General features: G+C 36.6%; 1 protein-coding gene across 2 annotated transcripts in view; it reads left to right on the forward strand.

Moving 5' to 3' along the window:
* Positions 1–24,685, forward strand: part of LOC108041233 (protein kinase 4) — an 83,834-nt gene that overhangs the window by 12,336 nt on the left and 46,813 nt on the right. Inside the window, exon 2 of one of the 2 annotated variants that reach the window (XM_044457082.1) lies at positions 21,441–21,486. The exons of the other annotated variant lie outside the window; for it this stretch is intronic. Coding sequence (XP_044313017.1) covers positions 21,441–21,471 — 31 coding nt within the window. The 3' untranslated portion in view covers positions 21,472–21,486. Of the gene's footprint in view, positions 1–21,440; positions 21,487–24,685 lie in introns of those variants that run through there. 2 annotated transcript variants of the gene reach the window in all.

Genomic DNA, 24,685 nt, shown 5'->3' on the forward strand with positions numbered 1-24,685 from the left:
ATATAAAATTATACACTTTCTGAGGAGTTGTTTGGTTGACAAACGGAAGTGGTGCACAAAAGCTAAATAAATAATAGATGGCCATAGTTTTGTGAATCATCTAAGTGTGCGTTATACATTATACATATGATGTTAGCGATGAATCTGCATAGTTAGAAGATTATGAAATTTTTAAATTATAAAATATAATTGAAACTCATATTCCTATTTTTTAATTTATTTTTTTTCCTATCGTTTTTTTATATTCTCCAAGTAGCTTATCATCCAGCTTTAAATTCTTGAACTTTTACTTAGCAACTTTTAAAGTTTAATTTTGAACCACATTTATTTGCATAAAAAAAATAAATATATCTTTATAAATTCATGAATCTAAAATATTTCCCTTAATAAATTTATATATCATTTTTATTATTAAAAAAAAAGTAATATCTTAATCTTATTTAAGTGTATTTAAAACAAGAAAGGAAAGCTAACTTCGGGCAGAGCCGAAGTTGATATACCCTTGCAGAATACTCTGTAAATTATATTCTCCAAAATTATTCATATGATGCATTCTTAATACTCATAAAAAATCCCAACTTCCTAACTTTAAAAACACCTAAGTTATGACATTTCCAATCGTTCAGTTATATGGCAGCTATAGGATATAGTCTGCCGATCCTTATGAAATTCGGCATTTCGGATTGATTAGCCAAATATAAAACCCATACCAACATTCTAACTTTACAAACACCAAAGTTATGGCATTTCCGATCAATCGGTTATATGGAAGCTATAGGATATAGTCGGCCGATCCTTATGAAACTCGGCATGTCGGATTGATTAGCCAAATACAAAACCCATAGAAAATCCCAACTTCCTAACTTTACAAACACCAAAGTTATGGCATTTCCGATCGTTCAGTTATATGGCAGCTATAGGATATAGTCGGCCGATCCCGGCCGTTCCGACTTATATACTGCGTGCAAAGGAAAGAAGGGTGTGTGTAAAGTTTCAATTCGATATCTTTAAAACTGAGAGACTAGTTCGCGTAGAAACAGACAGACGGACAGACAGACGGACAGACAGACGGACAGACAGACGGACAGACGGACAGACGGACAGACGGACATGGCTATATCAACTCAGGAGGTGATCCTGATCAAGAATATATATACTTTATAGGGTCGGAGATGTCTCCTTCACTGCGTTGCACACTTTTGACCAAAATTATAATACCCTCTGCAAGGGTATAATTATATTTTTCTGTATTTTTTCTATTATTATCCATTCAGTTTTTTTTCAGCTTAGATTTCCAAGTGCCGTGCGAACTTCAACTTGGTGTCTAGTTGTTTTCGAGCCACTCTAGATGTCTTTCCTCGTCTAAAGCCCCCAACAGCTTTTTGGCACAGGGGGATGGCAAGAGACGCAGCTTGTCTTATTATGATTACAAATACCTAGCCTAGAGCCCACCTGGTTGGACTTGTTTACTGTTATTTCAATCGGAGTTTTTCTATGATAATTCCAAATGCATTTAAATTGGCCAAAAAGAAATCACAAAGTTGCTCAACAAGATTTATTTACACTTTTTCGACGGTTGACTTAAATGCTGCTAACGCAATTAAATACAAATATTTTTCATTTCGTTGTATTTAATTTGTCGCAGTGTGTACACACTGTTTTTTACAAAAAGTTTTTTGCTTTTTTTATTTTACAAATTAAATTAATTGACATAATTGTAAAGTTATGTTGAACATGTTAATGGAATTTTAAAACCATTTTTTTTAGCATTTCAATATTTGGATGGTTTCTATTAACTAGTATTAAATGCTTGATTAAATTGTTCGTTAGAAAATTATTTTGGTTTTAGTCAATTTAATCTAAGTATTCAAGCCAGCAATCTTTTGTAACAATGTATAATATATTTTTATATCCTTGCAGAGGGTATTATATTTTCAGTACAAAAATTACATCGCAATGAAGGAGACCTTTCCAACCCTATAAAGTATATATATTCTTGATCAGCATCACCATGGTCGATCTAGCCGTGTCCGCCCGACTGTCCGTCCGTCCGTTTCTACGCAAACTAGTCCCTCAGTTTTAAAGCTTGAAACTTTCCCAAAAGTTGTCTTTCTATTGCAGATAATATATATATAAGTTGGAACGAGCCGGATCGGGCGACTATATCATATTGCTGCTTTTCTATTTACTATAATATTTCTTTGAGATATAGTAATTATTTACTATATTAGAATTACGCTTTTAGTTTTGTCAATAGCTGCGATAGAAACGATAGCAAAATGCAATCATAGTGGCTAACCAAGCACTGACCACACTTAATATCTGAGGTTCGTTCCAGACCCCTGAACAAGATGATCGGGTTGAAGAAAATAGTGAAAAGGTTCACTTTCCTATCCACGAGTCCACATTGGGTGTAAATGATGGCAGGGTAATGATGTAATTGGAAGTAAGTCACGCAAAATGTTAGCTTATTTGCATTTTTAGTTATTCCTTGGATATTCCATTCTTCTAATTGTCCCTTGAGTGAAAATGATTTTGTAAGCAAGGAAGTAAACTGTTACCTGGCTTCAATTTAAAATAAAACGACGGAAACTGCCCAGAAGGCAAAGACAAAAAATGAGTTGGAGGAAGTGGGGAATGTAACTAGGCCTAAACATAAATTTTGAATCAGGTTTTCAGGTGCACTTGCTAGCCACCTAATTGAAAACGAAAGTGCAAATGGGAGAAAACTAAGTGAAATGAAAATGCCTTGAAAGACCATCGATAATCGAATGACAACAATAAAAGACCTTTTCCCCGACTCTTTTCCTTTTCGTTTGCTTTGGCTTAAGCACACTTTTGATTTCCGCATTGCCGCCCTGTCCGCTTACATTTTGTTTTCCCGCCCGTTTTCCATGTTCATTAGAGCGTTACTTAGGTGAAGGGAAATTTTTCAAATGGAAATGCCAAGACTGATTTTGTGACGGAGTGTTGACCACGTTCAATTAACATAAAAAGTGCTGAAAATTAAACCGAAATTTAGTCAACTGGAATGATTTCCCGATTTAAGTTAACGGGTTGATTTAGTTTTACAGCGGCGATACAATAATTAAATATTTAATTATTGTCATTTTAGTGTTGGAGCTAACTCAATGCGAAATGTTCTAATATTTCTCGTTAGCACGATCACGTTCTCTCAATAAGTCTAGTCAGTATTAGATTGAATAAGCACTATTAAAATAAATGTTTTTGACAATTTAACATTTGGAAGCATCTTAACAGTAAATTAAGAAAACATGTATTTAATAAAAAAGTGTATTTAATAAAAAATTTCTATGCAAACTAGTTCCTCAGTTTTAAATCTATCTGCTTTTCTTTATATTCCACTACCTGCAACCTGCACTATAAGTCGGAATGCGCTGGATAGGGCTATATCATACAGCCCCAATTGGAACAATCGGAAAAAAAAATTTTAAAAATTTAACTTTGTGTTTTTTTTTTTTGTTCTTTAGGATTTTATAATATTTTTTTATACTACTACGGTTTTATTTAAATTATAATTGGAAATCTATATTATATAGCTCCCATAAGAAAATAAAAAAATAAAAATGAAAAAAATTTTGCTGTTTTCCTATTTATCAAAATATTCCATTTAATTATTTACTATATCAGAATTACGTTTTTAGTTTTCTCAAAATCGGACAAAAATATCGAAACGGTGGCAAAATGCAGCGTAAAATCGTCTTTGATTGTTTTTTGTAATATAGGCATAGAAATCGAAATGTAGTAGTTTTGTAATAACTGCAAGGGTACATAAACTTCGGCTTGCCGAAGTTTGCATCCTTTCTTGTTTTTCAATGAAAACGTTTAAATTTGTAGACACTTGTTTCACTGTCACTTGATGATACGAGAAAAATGCGTCATAATTTATCCAATCGATACTCTCTCTTTCACTAGCGGTCTTGGTGATCGCCAAGCAATAACAATAATTTCTTGTTAGAGAAAAATTGCAGCTCTGCTAATTTGCTGTAAATAAACGATGCGCAAATAATATACAATTAATTGCCATTCCGGCTCGGACTTAAAATTGCAGCTCGGAGTCAAGCTGGCAGCTCGGTTTCAGATGAAATGGCCGGTAGAGCCAATACTTGGCTGTGGTATCTTATGATCAGCCAGCCAATTCCGCTCCCCGCTGTCTTTAGCTGGAGGATCGAAACCTCCGGAGGGTCGATGGGCAACGCCCACACGCAACGATTTTTCGAAGGCAATTTGAAGTTTGGGGCGCTCTGATTGGTAAATTATGAAGTGCCAAGGAAGCCATTTAAACGATTTAATAGCATAACCAGAACATACAAGAACAGAGAGCAGAACAAACGTAGAAGTATCTGCTCCCCTTTGGGCCTTGGTCTGCGATGCCGATGCCCTCTTGGTGGTCACTTGTTTTCCATGGGAAATTAATTGGTGATTGCTGGGTAAAATACGAATGGGTGAAAAGAAATCATCGACTTGAGAATTCGGTGTTACACCGCGAGAAGATTAAGTGTGTCCGGAAGACTCTATACATGCGCTCTCTACTAATAATTATTTGTAACATATCGTTCATTAATGAAGGAACCTGCAGCTCATAGATTATATTATTCAATTAAAGACTGTATCGAACACTAAAAAGGAAATTTTCAAGAATAACTTTTAATTGTACAAGCGCTGAAGGGAAGGCATCCAGTTTTGGACTATAACAAGAAAGAAAAGCTAACTTCGGGCGGAGCCGAAGTTGATATACCCGGGAATTTTCTATTGGTTTTATATTTGGCCAATCAATCCGACCTACCAAATTTCATAGGGATCGGCCGACTATATCCTATAGCAGCCATATAACTGATTGATCGGAAATGCCATAACTTTGCTGGTTGTTAAGTTAGGAAGTTGGGATTTTCTATGGGTTTTATTTTTGGCCAATCAATCCGACATATCAAATTTCATAAGGATCGGCCGACTATATTCTATAGCTGCCATATAACTGAACGATTGGAAATGCCATAACTTTGGTTTTTTTTTAAGTTAGGAAGTTGGGATTTTTATGAGTGTTAAGAATGCATCATATGAATAATTTTGGAGAATATAATTTACAGAATATTCTGCAAGGGTATTTCAACTCCGGCTCCGCCCGAAGTTAGCTTTCCTTTCTTGTTTTTATTTCATTTCTATGCTTTTATCGGAATAGCATTTAATAACCTTCTCTTATTCATAAGGTTTTCCTTGTTCAACTGACTTCCCAATAAAACATATCTTCTTACATCTTACAAGATTTCACTTACATCCAATCGAATTTCACCAGAGAATTGCGATTTCGAAGTTTCCAGATCCAATGTGCAGTGTCAGGCATCTGACAAAGACAAAGATAAAAGTAAAACCAAATTGTTACCCTTGGTTCATCCACCGCAATGCAGATTTGCAACAATGCCGGCTTGTAGCGGAAGTTGTAGAAGTATCTTGTAGTTTCTGCGATTTATGTGTGTTTGTAGTGCACAAATGGTTTGGGAGATGAACTTGAAGCTCGGCTAAGATTGTGACTCGTGGCTACGTCGTCATCATTTGATTAATTTTTCTCTTTGTTGGAAAGTTTTCTTCATTTCAGTTGGTTTGTTTTGTTTGGGATGTTTTTTTTCATCTCTCTGCTGCAAAGTGAAATCTTCGGCCAGGCTGTGTTTCTCCAATTCCAATTTCAATACCTATGTATTTCAAACCAAGAAATTGAATTTTCTACAGCGCTTGGATCGGCTAGGGTCTTCGAATTCACCTGGAACTCCAATTCATACCGCATGCCAAATCAATTGTGTCTCCTAATAATAATCACAATAATTTGTTATTTCTTTTGTGTTTTGATTTTGGTTGCCTCGCCATATTTTTCAGGCACCTAACTTTAGCTCTGAAGATTGTCAAGTGCTGGCCACGTACTATAAAATACCCTTGGCTTTCTTTTCATTATAATTTTTTCCCCATACCGGATTTTATCTCTATGCTCGACGAAGACGCTAATTACGCAAGCACATAGTTACTGTAGGCGCTGCAGATACAAGATGCTCGCTACAAAATACATTTATACCCAACATATTTAGCATCCAATCCGTCGTAATTGAATTAACACCAGTTTCGGGCCCGACTTTTCAGTCTTGACTTAAAAATTTTGATTTTCGCCAGCCGTTGACCACGATTTGGTCTGTTTCTTTACCCGAGAATGACGCACGATGTTTGGATGTGAATCAAGTGCCATTCAAGTGCTAAAAACTTGCCGAAATAAATTGTTAAATAAATAAATAACTTAAGCAAAAATACAATAATTGTTTAATTACGTATAGCTTTAATGGATAGATGCATTTATATTTAGATGAAATTAACATAACGTCTTACCGGCTAGTAATTTGTATACAATTTTGTATACCAATCGTTTATGATTTAAACATTTTTTCATATTTTGAGAGTTTGGTTCAAAGAATACATTTTTCTTGAATTAAGTAGAGACTTTGTCGGCTATGTTTATTTATTTATATATTCCTTCAAAAAGAATCATCCAAAATCAAACTCGATAAATTTATAAAGTCGTTTTTTTCTCAGGGTAAATGAGTTCCCAAACGGTATCAACTGGCCTATTAATTCTGATCAAGCATATATATGGGATCGGAAATGTCTCCTTTACTGCGCAACAACTTCTGATTTTGTTCATTTTTTTTTGTTAATACCCGGCAAAAAGATATAAAAGTAAATACTCAAGAATATGTTAGAACCAATAAAAAGTCAAATGCTATCAAAAATCAATATAGAAATATATAAAAATCATTTTAGTGACGATGTGCCGAACACTACGAGTAATACACCAATTAACAGGTATCTCAAATAGAAAATGGTGTTTATACCAAGACTTTACAAAAATGAATTAGTTAAAAAAAAAGAGAGCTGAAAGTGTAAAAATCAAAATTTATAAAATTGAGCTGTTGGGGCCGTGTGAGCTTTTGGGTGCATTCTTAATAAAAATACGTTTTGAATGTCGGCTCATTTGTTAGAACCCAATATTCTGTTCAAAAGTTATTAAAAACAAGAACGGAAGCATACTTCGGCAAGCCGAAGTTTATATATCCTTGCAGTTATTACAAATCGACTACATTTCGATTTATATACTTATATTATTTGAAGCTATGTCGATTTTGCGCTGCATTTGGCCATTGTTTCTATGGCAGCTATATGATATTGTTGTCGGATTTTAATTTAATTAAAACCGTAATTCCATAATATTTAAAAATAATTAACAAGAAAGGAAAGCTAACTTCGGGCGGAGCCGAAGTTGATATACCCTTGCAGAATACTCTGTAAATTACATTCTCCAAAATTATTCATATGATGCATTCTTATTACTCATAAAAAATCCGAACTTCCTAACTTTAACAACAACAAAGTTATGGCATTTCCAATCGTTCAGTTATATGGCAGCTATAGGATATAGTCGGCCGATCCTTATGAAATTTGATAGGTCGGATTGATTGGCCAAAAATAAAATCCATAGAAAATCCCAACTTCCTAACTTTACAAACACCAAAGTTATGGCATTTCCGATCAATCAGTTATATGGCAGCTATAGGATATAGTCGGCCGATCCTTATGAAATTTGGTAGGTCGGATTGATTGGCCAAAAATAAAATCCATAGAAAATCAAAACTTCCTAACTTAACAAACACCAAAGTTATGGCATTTCCGATCAATCAGTTATATGGCAGCTATAGGATATAGTCGGCCGATCCTTATGAAATTTGGTGGGTCGGATTGATTGGCCAAATATAAAACCCATAGAAAATCCCAACTTTCTAACTTTACAAACACCAAAGTTATGGCATTTCCGATCAATCAGTTATATGGCAGCTATAGGATATAGTCGGCCGATCCTTATGAAATTTGGTAGGTCGGATTGATTGGCCAAATATAAAACCCATAGAAAATCCCAACTTTCTAACTTTACAAACACCACAGTTATGGCATTTCCGATCAATCAGTTATATGGCAGCTATAGGATATAGTCGGCCGATCCTTATGAAATTTGGTAGGTCGGATTGATTGGCCAAATATAAAACCCATAGAAAATCCCAACTTCCTAACTTTACAAACACGGAAGTTATGGCATTTCCGATCAATCAGTTATATGGCAGCTATAGGATATAGTCGGCCGATCCCGGCCGTTCCGACTTATATACTGCGTGCAAAGGAAAGAAGGGTGTGTGCAAAGTTTCAATCCGATAGCTTTAAAACTGAGAGACTAGTTTGCGTAGAAACAGACAGACGGACAGACGGACAGACGGACATGGCTATATCAACTCAGGAGGTGATCCTGATCAAGAATATATATACTTTATAGGGTCGGAGATGTCTCCTTCACTGCGTTGCACACTTTTGACCAAAATTATAATACCCTCTGCAAGGGTATAAAAATCCCAACTTCCTAACTTTACAAACACCAAAGTTATGGCATTTCCGATCAATCAGTTATATGGCAGCTATAGGATATAGTCGGCCGATCCTTATGAAATTTGGTAGGTCGGATTGATTGGCCAAAAATAAAATCCATAGAAAATCCCAACTTCCTAACTTAACAAACACCAAAGTTATGGCATTTCCGATCAATCAGTTATATGGCAGCTATAGGATATAGTCGGCCGATCCTTATGAAATTTGGTGGGTCGGATTGATTGGCCAAATATAAAACCCATAGAAAATCCCAACTTTCTAACTTTACAAACACCAAAGTTATGGCATTTCCGATCAATCAGTTATATGGCAGCTATAGGATATAGTCGGCCGATCCTTATGAAATTTGGTAGGTCGGATTGATTGGCCAAATATAAAACCCATAGAAAATCCCAACTTCCTAACTTTACAAACACGGAAGTTATGGCATTTCCGATCAATCAGTTATATGGCAGCTATAGGATATAGTCGGCCGATCCCGGCCGTTCCGACTTATATACTGCGTGCAAAGGAAAGAAGGGTGTGTGCAAAGTTTCAATTCGATATCTTTAAAACTGAGAGACTAGTTCGCGTAGAAACAGACAGACGGACAGACAGACGGACAGACGGACAGACGGACAGACGGACATGGCTATATCAACTCAGGAGGTGATCCTGATCAAGAATATATATACTTTATAGGGTCGGAGATGTCTCCTTCACTGCGTTGCACACTTTTGACCAAAATTATAATACCCTCTGCAAGGGTATAAAAACAAGAAAGGAAAGCTAACTTCGGGCGGAGCTGAAGTTGATATACCCTTGCAGAATACTCTGTAAATTATATTCTCCAAAACTATTCATATGATGCATTCTTAATACTCATAAAAAATCCCAACGTCCTATCTTTAAAAACATCAAAGTTATGGCATTTCCAATCGTTCAGTTATATAGCAGCTATAGGATATAGTCGGCCGATCCTGTTGAAATTTGGTAGGTCGGATTGATTGGCCAAATATAAAACCCATAGAAAATCCCAACTTCCTAACTTTACAAACACCAAAGTTATGGCATTTCCAATCGTTCAGTTATATGGCAGCTATAGGATATAGTCGACCGATCCTTATGAAGTTTAATAGGTTGGATTGATTGGCCAAAAATAAAACCCATAGAAAATCCCAACTTCCTAACTTAACAAACACCAAAGTTATGGCATTTCCGATCAATCAGTTATATGGCGGCTATAGGATATGGTCGGCCGATCCTTATGAAATTGGGTAGGTCGGATTGATTGGCCAAATATAAAACCCAAAGAAAATCCCAACTTTCTAACTTTACAAACACCAAAGTTATGGCATTCCCGATCAATCAGTTATATGGCAGCTATAGGATATAGTCGGCCGATCCCGGCCGTTCCGAGATATATACTGCGTGCAAAGGAAAGAAGGGTGTGTGCAAAGTTTCAATTCGATAGCTTTAAAACTGAGAGACTAGTTTGCGTAGAAACAGACAGACGGACAGACGGACAGACGGACATGGCTATATCAACTCAGGAGGTGATCCTGATCAAGAATATATATACTTTATAGGGTCGGAGATGTCTCCTTCACTGCGTTGCACACTTTTGACCAAAATTATAATACCCTCTGCAAGGGTATAAAAATCCCAACTTCCTAACTTTACAAACACCAAAGTTATGGCATTTCCGATCAATCAGTTATATGGCAGCTATAGGATATAGTCGGCCGATCCTTATGAAATTTGGTAGGTCGGATTGATTGGCCAAAAATAAAATCCATAGAAAATCCCAACTTCCTAACTTAACAAACACCAAAGTTATGGCATTTCCGATCAATCAGTTATATGGCAGCTATAGGATATAGTCGGCCGATCCTTATGAAATTTGGTGGGTCGGATTGATTGGCCAAATATAAAACCCATAGAAAATCCCAACTTTCTAACTTTACAAACACCAAAGTTATGGCATTTCCGATCAATCAGTTATATGGCAGCTATAGGATATAGTCGGCCGATCCTTATGAAATTTGGTAGGTCGGATTGATTGGCCAAATATAAAACCCATAGAAAATCCCAACTTCCTAACTTTACAAACACGGAAGTTATGGCATTTCCGATCAATCAGTTATATGGCAGCTATAGGATATAGTCGGCCGATCCCGGCCGTTCCGACTTATATACTGCGTGCAAAGGAAAGAAGGGTGTGTGCAAAGTTTCAATTCGATATCTTTAAAACTGAGAGACTAGTTCGCGTAGAAACAGACAGACGGACAGACAGACGGACAGACGGACAGACGGACATGGCTATATCAACTCAGGAGGTGATCCTGATCAAGAATATATATACTTTATAGGGTCGGAGATGTCTCCTTCACTGCGTTGCACACTTTTGACCAAAATTATAATACCCTCTGCAAGGGTATAAAAACAAGAAAGGAAAGCTAACTTCGGGCGGAGCTGAAGTTGATATACCCTTGCAGAATACTCTGTAAATTATATTCTCCAAAACTATTCATATGATGCATTCTTAATACTCATAAAAAATCCCAACGTCCTATCTTTAAAAACATCAAAGTTATGGCATTTCCAATCGTTCAGTTATATAGCAGCTATAGGATATAGTCGGCCGATCCTGTTGAAATTTGGTAGGTCGGATTGATTGGCCAAATATAAAACCCATAGAAAATCCCAACTTCCTAACTTTACAAACACCAAAGTTATGGCATTTCCAATCGTTCAGTTATATGGCAGCTATAGGATATAGTCGACCGATCCTTATGAAGTTTAATAGGTTGGATTGATTGGCCAAAAATAAAACCCATAGAAAATCCCAACTTCCTAACTTAACAAACACCAAAGTTATGGCATTTCCGATCAATCAGTTATATGGCGGCTATAGGATATGGTCGGCCGATCCTTATGAAATTGGGTAGGTCGGATTGATTGGCCAAATATAAAACCCAAAGAAAATCCCAACTTTCTAACTTTACAAACACCAAAGTTATGGCATTCCCGATCAATCAGTTATATGGCAGCTATAGGATATAGTCGGCCGATCCCGGCCGTTCCGAGATATATACTGCGTGCAAAGGAAAGAAGGGTGTGTGCAAAGTTTCAATTCGATAGCTTTAAAACTGAGAGACTAGTTTGCGTAGAAACAGACAGACGGACAGACAGACGGACAGACAGACGGACAGACAGACGGACAGAAAGACGGACAGACAGACGGACAGACGGACAGACAGACGGACAGACAGACGGACAGACAGACGGACAGACAGACGGACAGACAGACGGACAGACAGACGGACAGACAGACGGACAGACAGACGGACAGACAGACGGACAGACAGACGGACAGACAGACGGACATGGCTATATCAACTGAGGAGGTGATCCTGATCAAGAATATATATACTTTATAGGGTCGGAGATGTCTCCTTCACTGCGTTGCACACTTTTGACCAAAATTATAATACCCTCTGCAAGGGTATAACAACAAAGTTTTAATTTTTTTAAAATTTATTTTCCGATTGATATAATATAGTCGCCCGATCCTGCTCGTTCCGACTTATATACTACGTGGAATAGAAAGACAACTTTTGGGAAAGTTTCAAGCAGATAGCTTTAAAACTGAGGGGCTAGTTTGCGTAGAAACGAAGGGATCCACTCTCCTGGTGATGCTGATCAAGAATATATATACTTTATAGGGTCGGAAATGTCTCCTTCACTGCGTTGTAAACTTTTGACTGAAATTATAATACCCTCTGCAAGGGTATAAATATATTTTGTGGGCTTGTAGCGTCTGTCCGTCTGTCTGTCAGTCTGTCCGTCTGTTTCTACGCAAACTAGTCTCTCAGTTTTAAAGATACCGAATTGAAACCTTGCACACACCCTTCTTTCCTTTGCACGCAGTATATATGTCGGAACTGCCGGGATCGGCCGACTATATCCTATAGCTGCCATATAACTGATTGATCGGAAATGCCATAACTTTGATGTTTGTAAAGTTAGGAAGCTGGGATTTTCTATGGGTTTTATTTTTGGCCAATCAATCCGACCTACCAAATTGCATAAGGATCGGCCGACTATATCCTACAGCTGCCATATAACTGAACGATTGGAAATGACATAACTTTGGTGTTTTTAAAGTTAGAAAGTTGGGATTTTTTATGACTATTAAGAATGCATCATATGAATAGTCTTGGAAAATATAATTTACAGAATATTCTGCAAGGGTATATCAACTTCGGCTCCGCCCGAAGTTAGCTTTCCTTTCTTGTTCGGTCTTGATCGGCCTGCGCATTAAAAATTGCTTCTACACTCATAGCAAAATTAACCCTAAGTTTTAGAAATTATTTTCAAGGAATTTTTTTTCTCAAAACAAGAAAACTTTTCTTCAATCAAGAAAGTGTTTCTCAAATGTAGAAATTGTCGCCATAAACTAAACTCACCTTTAATCCAAGAAAGAATTTCTATATTTTAGGAAAAAAGTTACTTGTTTTTATACCCTTGCAGAGGGTATTATAATTTTGGTCAAAAGTGTGCAACGCAGTGAAGGAGACATCTCCGACCCTATAAAGTATATATATTCTTGATCAGGATCACCTCCTGAGTTGATATAAGCATGTCCGTCTCTCCGTCTGTCCGTCTGTCCGTCCGTCTGTCTGTCCGTCTGTCTGTTTCTACGCAAACTAGTCTCTCAGTTTTAAAGATATCGAATTTAAGCTTTGCACACACCCTTCTTTCCTTTGCACGCAGTATATATGTCGGAACGGCCGGGATCGGCCAACTATATCCTGATCGGAAATGCCATAACATTGGTGTTTGTAAAGTTAGGAAGTTGGGATTTTCTATTGGTTTTATATTAGGCCAATCAATCCGACCTACCAAATGCCATAAGGATCTGCCGACTATATCCCATAGCTGCCATAAAACTGATCGATTGGAAATGCCATAACTTTGGTGTTTTTAAAGTTAGGAAGCTGGGATTTTTTATGAGTATTAAGAATGCATCATATGAATAATTTTGGAGAATATAATTTGCAGAATATTCTGCAAGGGTATTTCAACTTCGGCTCCGCCCGAAGTTAGCTTTCCTTTCTTGTTTTCTTTAAATTAGAAATTCTGCACTCAAAAAATTATTTACCCTAAAAAATAGAAAAGTTATCTCAAATTAACCTTAAAAATTCGATAACCCTAAAAAATACACTCATAGCCAAATTAACCCTAAATTTTAGAAATTCGCCTTAAAACTTTATTTTTTCTAAATCCAAGAAAAAATTTCTATTTTCAAGGAATTTTTTTCTCAAAACAAGAAAACTTTTCTTAAATCAAGAAAGTGTTTCCCAAATGTAGAAATTGTCGCCATAAACTAAACTCACCCTAAATCCAAGAAAGAATTTCTATATTTTAGTAAAAATGGTACTTGTTATACCCTTGCAGAGGGTATTATAATTTTGGTCAAAAGTGTGCATCGCAGTGAAGGAGACATCTCCGACCCTATAAAGTATATATATTCTTGATCAGGATCACCTCGTGAGTTGATATAGCCATGTCCGTCTCTCCGTCTGTCCGTCTGTCCGTCCGTCCGTCTGTCCGTCTGTCTGTTTCTTCGCAAAATAGTCCCTCAGTTTTAAAGATATCGAATTGAAACATTGCACACACCCTTCTTTTCTTTGCACGCAGTATATATGTCGGAACGGCCGGGATCGGCCAACTATATCCTGATCGGAAATGCCATAACATTGGTGTTTGTAAAGTTAGGAAATTGGGATTTTCTATGGGTTTTATTTTTGCCCAATCAATCCGACATATCAAATTTCATATGGATCGGCCGACTATATCCTGTAGCTGCCATATAACTGAACGATTGGAAATGCCATAACTTTGGTGTTTTTGAAGTTAGAAAGGTGGGATTTTGTATGAGTATTAAGAATGCATCATATGAATAATTTTGGAGAATATAATTTGTAGAATATTCTGCAAGGGTATTTCAACTTCGGCTCCGCCCGAAGTTAGCTTTCCTTTCTTGTTTTCTTTAAATTAGAAATTCTGCACTCAAAAAATTATTTACCCTAAAAAATAGAAAAGTTATCTCAAATTAACCTTAAAAATTCGATAACCCTAAAAAATACACTCATAGCCAAATTAACCCTAAATTTTAGAAATTCGCCTTTTTTCTAAATCCAAGAAAAGATTTCTATTTTCAAGGAATTTTTTTCTCAAAACAAGAAAACTTTTCTTAAATCAAGAAAGTGTTTCCCAAATGTAGAAATTGTCGCCATAAACTAAACTCACCTTTAATCCAAGAAAGAATTTCTATATTTTAGGAAAAAAGTTACTTGTTTTTATACCCTTGCAGAGGGTATTATAATTTTGGTCAAAAGTGTGCAACGCAGTGAAGGAGACATCTCCGACCCTATAAAGTATATATATTCTTGATCAGGATCACCTCCTGAGTTGATATAAGCATGTCCGTCTCTCCGTCTGTCCGTCTGTCCGTCCGTCCGTCTGTCCGTCTGTCCGTCTGTCTGTTTCTTCGCAAACTAGTCTCTCAGTTTTAAAGATATCGAATTGAAACATTGCACACACCCTTCTTTTCTTTGCACGCAGTATATATGTCGGAACGGCCGGGATCGGCCTACTATATCCTATAGCTGCCATATAACTGATTGATCGGAAATGCCATAACTTTGGTGTTTGCTAAGTTAGAAAGTTGGGATTTTCTATGGGTTTTATTTTTGGCCAATCAATCGGACCTATCAAATTTCATAAGGATCGGCCGACTATATCCTATAGCTGCCATATAACTGAACGATTGGAAATGCCAGAACTTTGGTGTTTTTAAAGTTAGGAAGTTGGGATTTTTTATGAGTATTAAGAATGCATCATATGAATAATTTTGGAGAATATAATTTACAGAGTATTCTGCAAGGGTATATCAACTTCGGCTCCGCCCGAAGTTAGCTTTCCTTTCTTGTTAGGGTTAATTTTGGTATGAGTGTAGTCTCTATCTTTACAACTGAGCGAGGAAATTAAACTGAATCAGACAGAGGGACAGATAATTGGGTAGACATAGACTGACGAACAAAGCTGTAACACAAGTTTAATACTCTAACTTCAAAGGTCTGTATCTTCTGTTGTAATTTATGCACTGTAAAACTTATGGTGTACATATAGACCGGATAGAGTCTGTGCAAAAAAAACTATTTTATTATTTGCTCTACGGGCCCTTAACTGGAATGCAAGCCTTATTTTACCATCCTACTCTAGTAGACTCTTCTACTTAACCTACCATCCTAATTAAACCGTAGAACGATGCTCTTATTCATAAACTTATTCACGGGGAGTTACTGGGTCGCATAAACTTCTCTGTGCCTAAAAGAATTACCGGAAACTATATTCCTCTTACTTTTAATCTTTGTAGATCTAACTATGACATGACCGTTTAGAGTACTGTGTAATGACTATGGTAGACTATACCGTGTTATTTCTACTACTGACTCTTTGCCATTCCTAAAAGCATTAATTATACCCGTTACTCGTAGAGTAACCCTATAAAGTATATATATAACCCTATAAAGTATATATATTCTTGTTCAGGATCACTAGCCGAGTCGATCTAGCCATGTCCGTCTGTCTGTCTGTCTGTCCGACTGTCCGTCTGTCTGTCCGTCTGTCTGTCTGTCCGTATGAACGCTGAGATCTCGGAAACTATAAAAGCTAGAAGATTGGCATTTTGCATGCAGATTCTAGGAGTTCCTACGCAGCGCAAGTTTGTTTCAAAAGGGTGCCACGCCCCCTTTAACGCCCACAATCGCTTATATACGATTTTAAAAATTTAAATATTTCGGAAAAGTAAAAATACAGTTTTATTGTGTTTATCAATACCTATCGAAATGTAGAAGATATTTTTCAAATCGGACCATTCGTTAAAAAGTTATGCGTGATCAAAGTTTCTATCTCCATCTCCCTCGCACTCCCTTTACCTGAGTAACGGGTATCTGATAGTCGGGGATCCCGACTATAGCGTTCTCTCTTGTTTTATCTTACTTAGCACAGAATTAGTATTAGTTTTTGGTTTCGTATGTATTCCAACTTAGTCTGTGCGTTTCTATATTGTCTTTTTTCACTTCTCCCGATCTTGTTTTTTAAGCCCATTTGGGAATAGGGCTCCGCGCGTAACAACCACTACTTGATGTCGTAAGGGCCACTTGTCTGCGCTGATCATAGCATCAACAACCGAAAAAAAAGTTTAGTCTTGTTCATACACTACGTTTGTAGAAAAGACCATCATTGAGCAGTGCTTGACGGTTTGCTGCACATTACTTCGTGACTGGATTGTCGGATCGTGCATAATTAGAACAGAAGGTACAGACCTTTGAAGTTAGAGTATTGAACTCGTGTTACAGTTTTGCTCGTCATTGTATTTCGATTTGCCTAGGTATGGATGCTGGTCAATAATTTATACATTTTAAAAGGGCGGAAATTTCTGATTTAGATAAAACCCCTTCGAAAATTATTTGGTATACACGATGAATCGTCTCCATTAAACCTATGTCTGTGGGAATTAAGAGGCAGTTATATAATTTAATTTATACCAAGATTTTAAAAATAAAGCAAGACTGCAATGAAATAACCTAACACAATCAAAGTGCGTAATAAAGCTACTATGAAAACTACACCACTATTACTAAATTGGTCAAATGCCCATATCATTTAGCAAATGTTACTATAGTAACTATAGTTGCATCAGCCCTCTCATCAGTTTATTTATGCATCATTATAACATCCACCAGAAGGCTATATGATGATAGGCCAATGTAACTAACCATTTAACGATCTTGCACAAATCCCCAACTCGTCAAAATCCAATTTCGGTGGGTTGTATATTTATCCACAAAGTAGGCTCCACTTGAGGGAGCGCCACTTGACTGCACACTGTCTGTTTACACCAAATTTTCTTTTGTGGCTTAGCAGCAACGGCAGCGGGAAATTGTTAAATGAAAAACAGCGGGCCAGCAACATCAGCCAATTGAAACTAAAGACAAAATCTATCAAACAAATGGGAAGCTTCAATGCTCGTGAAACACTTTAATTACGAATTCAATTTGTTGCTCATTAAGCTGCTTAATCAACATTTATGGTGCTACTTTTGTTGTTGGCATAGTTATGCAATTGGCACAGCAGCAATTTGCTGAGGTACAAAACCAACATTCAAAATATTTAAATTTTAATAATTGCTTGCTCAATTTTTATTATTTTTTTCTTTAATTGGTTTTGATTCAGAAAGTCTTGATTTAAACCTATTTTTATACCCTTGAAGAGGGTATTATAATTTCAGTCAAATGCTTGCAACGTCGATCTAGCCATGAAAGTGTGTACGACTGTCCTATATACATATAGGTTAAACCTATTTAAAACAAGAAAGGAAAGCTAACTTCGGGCGGAGACGAAGTTGATATACCCTTGCAGAATACTCTGTAAATTATATTCTTCAAATTTATTCATATGATGCATTCTTAATACTCATAAAAAATCCCAACTTCCTAACTTTAAAAATACCAAAGTTATGGCATTTCCGATCGTTCAGTTATATGGCAGCTATAGGATATAGTCGTCCGATCCTTATGAAATTCGGTAAGTCGCATTGATTGGTCAAAAATAAAACCCATAGAAAATCTTAACTTCCTAACTTTACAAACACCAAAGTTATGGCATTTCCGATCGTTCAGTTATATGACAGCTATATAGTCGTCCGATCCTTATGAAATTCGGTAAGTCGGATTGATTGGCCAAAAATAAAATATTCATATGATGCCTTCTTAATACTCATAAAAAATCCCAACTTTCTAACTTTTCAAACACCAAAGTTATGGCATTTCCGATCAATCAGATATATGGCAGCTATAGGATATAGTCGGCCGATCCCGGCCGTTCCGACTTATATACTGCGTGCAAAGGAAAGAAGGGTGTGTGCAAAGTTTGAATTCCGGGATCGGCCGACTATATCCTATAGCTGACATATAACTGATTGATCGGAAATGCCATAACTTTGGTGTTTGTTAAGTTAGGAAGTTGGGATTTTTTATGAGTATTAAGAAGGCATCATATGAATAATTTTGGAGAATATAATTTGCAGAATATTCTGCAAGGGTATTTCAACTTCGGCTCTGCCCGAAGTTAGCTTTCCTTTCTTGTTCATTCTAATTTTGTAAGTTTGATAACCAAATATTTTTCTTTTCCTCAGTTTCATAAAAACGGATTATTGGAAGTAATCCCAGGGAAAAAAGCTATTCTGACATTTTTGTATGTGTGGTGGTTGCATTTCCTTCATGTTACGTGTTGCGGTTAAGGGCACTTGATGAAAAGTTTTACCATCATCAAGATTCACTCGCAGGCGATGATGACGATAGTATACAGGCCCTGCCATTACCCCTTACAATGTGTTGTATAACAGGGTAAAAGCTGCAGTGCCCCCAACCTAGAAACAAACCTTTCCACTTGCCCCTCAAAAATCATACTTTTTCCGGGCCATTGCATCCTACGAGTTAACCCTCGAGACTTCATATTGTGTTTCTCACGCACTTTAACACCATTTAGTTGATAACAATCGCCGAGACGATTCGCCCCTCTCTTTTTGTTCCGCCTATCACCATCTCCTTCCGCCTGCAACGCCACTTACCACCGCCTCTTGCCACCACTGCCTCAACTGGACCCCGAAGATTCCGTTTGGCTTTCCCAAAAAAAAATGAGAAAAGGCCCCAGACATAAAAAATTCAAGACGCGATAAGCAAAGTCCACAAGCTAACAGACCTGAACCTGAACCTGTGCGCCCAACTGGTTGCCAGTAAAAAAACGGAAAAATATGAATAAAAATGCCAGGGAAAAAGAAATACCCGTACCGAAAAAAATAACAGGAAAAAGTACACATCGAAGGAGAAAGTAAACTTTAACGAAGCTGCCGCAAAATGTTGAAATGTTGCAAAGAAAGCAGCCAAAGCCGGCAAAAAGGCAAAGCAAATTTTTCTCATCTCTTTCCTCTCTATTTGGGCAAGTGGCAAGAGCCTGAGATTTTTCGATTTTTTAATTAAGAGCTTGTGATAAAGTGGCCAGTTTCGTAGTTAAATGCATGAGGCGAATTGAGAAAAGGGATCTTGTTGTATTAAATAGTGGTAAGAAGAGGTGATAAAAAAGATAAATAAATATATTATCTCTTCTTCGAATTTATTTTACTGTTATCGAAATTTTATTACTCGGGGCCTTTTAATTAAGTAAATTCAAACTTAAGATATTTAAACGAACCCTTATTAAGGAATAGTGAAAATAACTTTATTAGCTGAACCAAAAACTTCCGATGGGCCTATAAATTTTATAAGTTTTCCCGAACTCTAACAGATCAATTTCTAACCCCCCTGTTGTTGGCCGCACTCCACAGTTGTGTTACTGGAATTTCAGGCAAATGTGCTAAGAAATCAATAAAGTATTCTAGCATTTGTGGCAGCAGCTGGTAATGTTGGTGATTTGGCTGATGGTGCAGCATTCGCCGTTTCGACCACTTTGTAGCTGCCACTTGTTGAAGTTGCACCTTTCTCCTTTGCTCTGGCCCCGAAATTCGATACGAGCGGGGCGATGATAAATTTTTGCAACCATAACGGCCACTGCTGAGTATGTGCCGCTATGTATATATGGGATAGAGTACACACATGGTACACACGGCAAAATTGAATCTTTTACTAATGGTATTAATTTGTTTTTTCCTAATAAGGTTTTAATTTTGAATTGTGTTTAGTTTCAAATTTAAAACAAAATAAAATATGACATGCAGTAATTTTTCTAAAAAATTTTTCTATGTGCATTGGGGCATGGTGCATTGCACCCCTCCTCAACCAAAACTTATGCGCATAATTTTGACTTGATTTTATTTTTCTCGCATGCGATTTTTAGTTTCTTTTGTTCGTTTCCTTCAATTTGAAATTTCAATTCAAATGTGAATGCACTTGAATCGAAGGGGTTTGGGGAGCTACGATCGATGACCCAAGTTAGCCACTGACCAGCTGTATATTTATTACCTCACAGCAAATGCAAATTTTCTCCTAAACTCCCCCTCTTTTTTCCAGCTTCTGGAGGGAACGAAAAGACGCTGGTGTAAAATAATAATGTAAATAATTTCCTCTAAGTTTATCGACCTCAAGTAAGTTTTAGCTTCAAAACTAGAGAGGAGTGGGGAGTGTATGTTAGCTGAACCCCACCATAAACCAGTCCAAAAATCCATTGACAAGGTCACTTCCGTCATATGTTGCCGTACCGTGTCGTGGGTGGTTATTCACCTTTTTTGCTAGCCTTAGTTGTTTGTCAAGGCGCTTTCGGTTGAGCTCAAAACTGGGCCAAGACACACAAAAAGGCGCCTAATAGAGAGGTAATGTGGCGGGGAGAGGACTTCGCGTTGACCCTAGTTGGAATGAAGAGCGGCAGAAATTTTTCGAGTTAAGCTAACTGGAGCATTTTACTTGATTACCTTGAGACCTCGCTAAAGTTTGGGTAATTTTTTGAGGAGATTGACAGGTGCCTTGAATTATATTTTTTTTTTCTTCAAGACTACACTCCAATTATGAGTAATAGCGTGTGACTTTTAGGGGTCTGTTAACTGGATTACCGTAGTAGCTGGGCAAAATGAGGGGATTATAATAAAGATCGACGAGATAATAGCTTTGAATAGAAAAAAAAAACAAAAAATAAGAATAAGAGCGGTCAAATCCAAAGATAAACTTTTTAATGTTTAATAACACACTACTGTTGAATTAAGAATTGTGTTACACTTTAACCCCCTGTTAAGGGGTTTCCAACATATTTTGTCTATTTAATAGGCCTATCTGAATTATAAATATTTTTACCCAAGTAACTTTTAGTAGTTTTTTATTAAATTTTTAATAGTTTTTTCATTTTATTTTCAGGTATGAAAATCAGCTTCAAATTTCCCTTTAAAAAACCTACCATCGGTAAGCTAATTATACTTCCTAGGTAGGTAAACAAATGGTAGCATACTCTTCTTTTCAATCCGAAAAAGTAACTTAATAATAAAGACTCAACCTTAAGCTATTAAAATTAAAAATAAAAAAAATACATTATAGCGCTGGGATCCACTGTGACATTTTTAATCATCAGCAATTTGCAAACACAATTATATTTACAAGATACAAAGTTCATGAATTAATTTGCTCTAATTATTTTTTTCACATTCACTTCTGTTTTTAGACATTGTTTTGTGTTACTTTTACTGTCGATTCTCTTGAGCTCTCAAACAATGTTCGGAGCACGAAAAACTTTTAATTGCAGGCTTTATGTAAAAGAGAGAGAGAGAGAGTGAAAGGGAAAGGGAAACTATATAATTAAAATTGGCAACTCCGCATTTAAAAATCAATGGACTTTTGAGTTCATCCCCATTAAAAATCTTTCGGCCGGATGTACTGAGCCAACGCATTGATATATAATATTACAAGATGACTCCTTTATAAAAACACCTAAAATATTCAGAAGAGAAATAACAAAAACTTTCTCAAGTGCCGGCAGTCGATCAATAGAAACGCTTCACCGAGCAAATCGATTCAATGAAATAATTACAGAGTCAACCGCAAGAAAGAAATCCATTCCCGTACTCCATTTCCTGCCACACTCTGCCACACTTTGCCACTCAATGTCGCACTAACAATTTGGAAAGTAAAAGTAAAACTGTCAACGTATTTTTTGTTCGCGAGGTCCAACCTTCCTTCCATTCAATTGAAAACTCTGCCGTAAATGATGATTTTTTGTTACTGTATGTACTTTTTTGCTGGATGTGGATGTGTTAGTTGAGTGCATAGGCTGGTGTGTCATGTAATCAAAATTCACTCGAACGGATCAATTACATTGCTCAATCATGCAGTGATGTGCGAAGACTACCATCTGAGATGGGACTCTACCACTCTACTCTATCACTCGAGATCTTCGGTAACAGATCTGTGAACACAGAGGTTTCGTAAGGCTCACATACTTTTAAATTCTTTCAACGTATTAGAGATAATGTTTTTTGATATGCCTGGGAGGAGTAGTATATTGTTCAAAAACAAAGCGCAAAAATAAATTAATTCTATTGATTAAACACAATAAAAACTTTTAGAAAAATTTATGGTTTTTAATTGTTAAGGAAATTTTGTAAAAGTTTTAAATATGCATAAATTCTTCAAAATTGTTTATTATTTAATGTAAATAAATGTGGCTGATTGACACGTAAATCGAAGTTTATTTGCTTTGACCATTGAAATAAAATCTTAGTTAAAAATTTCCGTATCGTCGATTTTAAAATTTTGTTAAGTTTTCAAAACATTGTATCTATATTATTTAATTTTCAGAAGTATTTAATTGCCACGTTCAAATGTGTATGCGAAACTTTTCCAAAAATTTTCATTTAACCATGAAATACATTTGGCAATTTTCTGTACCAAAGGAAACATATATTGTATGAATATTTTGATTTGATCGTTTTCGAGCAAATCAAATGTGATTATCAAAAGCACTTAATTGGCAATTTATTTTTGGCCGAGCTTGTGCTCGAAATCTCCAACCTGAAGCGTGGGACTCCCTGCTGAGGTTGGTGGGTGTGGGATGGGAAGAGGTGTTTTGTAGGTTTGGTCAGCAACTCGGCAGGGCTTACTTTCTTCTCTCTTTCATATAGACTTTGATGTGTGTGTGGTAATAAAAACTGATGAGTGGCACCCGCAATCCACTTTCTGGCCCGTCTCGCCCTCTTTCCATCAGCTTCATCATCTGCACGATCATCATCACAGCCATCGCCATCACCTTGTGGCAAATACTTTCATTTGCCGTTGACAGAAGTCGTCAAGTGGTCAAGTGGAGACACTAATGTAAAAGGGGAATGCGACGAAAACTTGTTGCTGCCTCGTTTGTTTGTTCATAAACGTCATCATCAGCGTCAGAGTCCCAGCATCAAGACAACTTGAAAACACGAAGAAATTTCACTTTCAAAACTCACAATAATTCCGGGGGTATCTATATATTTACGGCGCGGGTGCAGCCAGGAAACGCAAACTTGTAAGCGTAATTGTATGGCAATTATATTGGATTTGCATGCCTCGTTTTCTTGCATTGGTGATTCGAAAATTGATGCTGATCTCGGTCTGTCTTGGTCTCCCTAGCTCTTTTGTTGATTTGTCGATAACATTTTTGCTGCTTAATTGTATTGTGGACGAGTCTCTTTGTGGTCATCATAATAATTTATTTAAGTTTAATAATTGGATAAGGCCCTTATTTCAGTCGATGATCAGATATTGTACACGGGAAATAAATTGGGATACGGATGTCCATGGTACAGTTTATCTTTTTGTTTGAGACTTTATCCTAGAGATTTTTATCATCAGATACAACAAAGAAAGCATGGGGATAGAAAATATAAAATAAATTTAAATTTATAAATTTAAAATTTGAAGAATCAACTTTTGGTCGTATACATTGTGACATTGTGACGTTAAAAAATCTATTACCTTAAAATCAAACTCCCAATAATTCCTGCTCCATTTTGGACCAATATCTGCATTTTCCACCCAAAGTCATTTTTTGGATTGCCAGTAAACCATAAACAATTTTAGGTTTTTAACAGCTTTTGCTTTTCTTGAGTCGTGCGCGAAACCGTAAACCGTTAAGCAGAAAGGCTGACAGACTGCCGGCAATGGAATGGGACTTTCCGCTGGAAAATTACATAGTTTTTTTCCCTTAGTTTCTTATTCGGTTTTCGTTTTGTTTTTGTTGCCATCCAAGTGAAACAAATAGAACATAACTTTTGCTTTCACCTTTTTCAAGGGGAGCCTCCACAACATCGTCAGCAGCAACTCAACGACAATTCCGGGCAAATATCTCCACTATTTGTATTCTCTTTTTGTTGTATCGGTATGCCAAAAGCGGACAGCGACGTTGCCTTGTAATTGCGTTGGCCTACACAGGGGGAAATTATTTCTTGTCAGCTTCAACAGTGAGTTATTAAAGCGCCAAACAATAGTAATACACCAGATGAACCACCCTAAAAAACCGTTGTATCTTTAAGTCTTATGTACGTAATAGAAATTGGTCATGCGTAAACTTTATTAGAAAACAAGAGGAAACGATACTATAAATTCCCGGACTATCTTATACATAAAGGTTGAACTTT

Source organism: Drosophila rhopaloa, unplaced genomic scaffold, assembly GCF_018152115.1.
Source record: "Drosophila rhopaloa isolate 14029-0021.01 unplaced genomic scaffold, ASM1815211v1 contig_155, whole genome shotgun sequence".
Classification (NCBI taxonomy): Eukaryota; Metazoa; Arthropoda; class Insecta; order Diptera; family Drosophilidae; genus Drosophila; species Drosophila rhopaloa.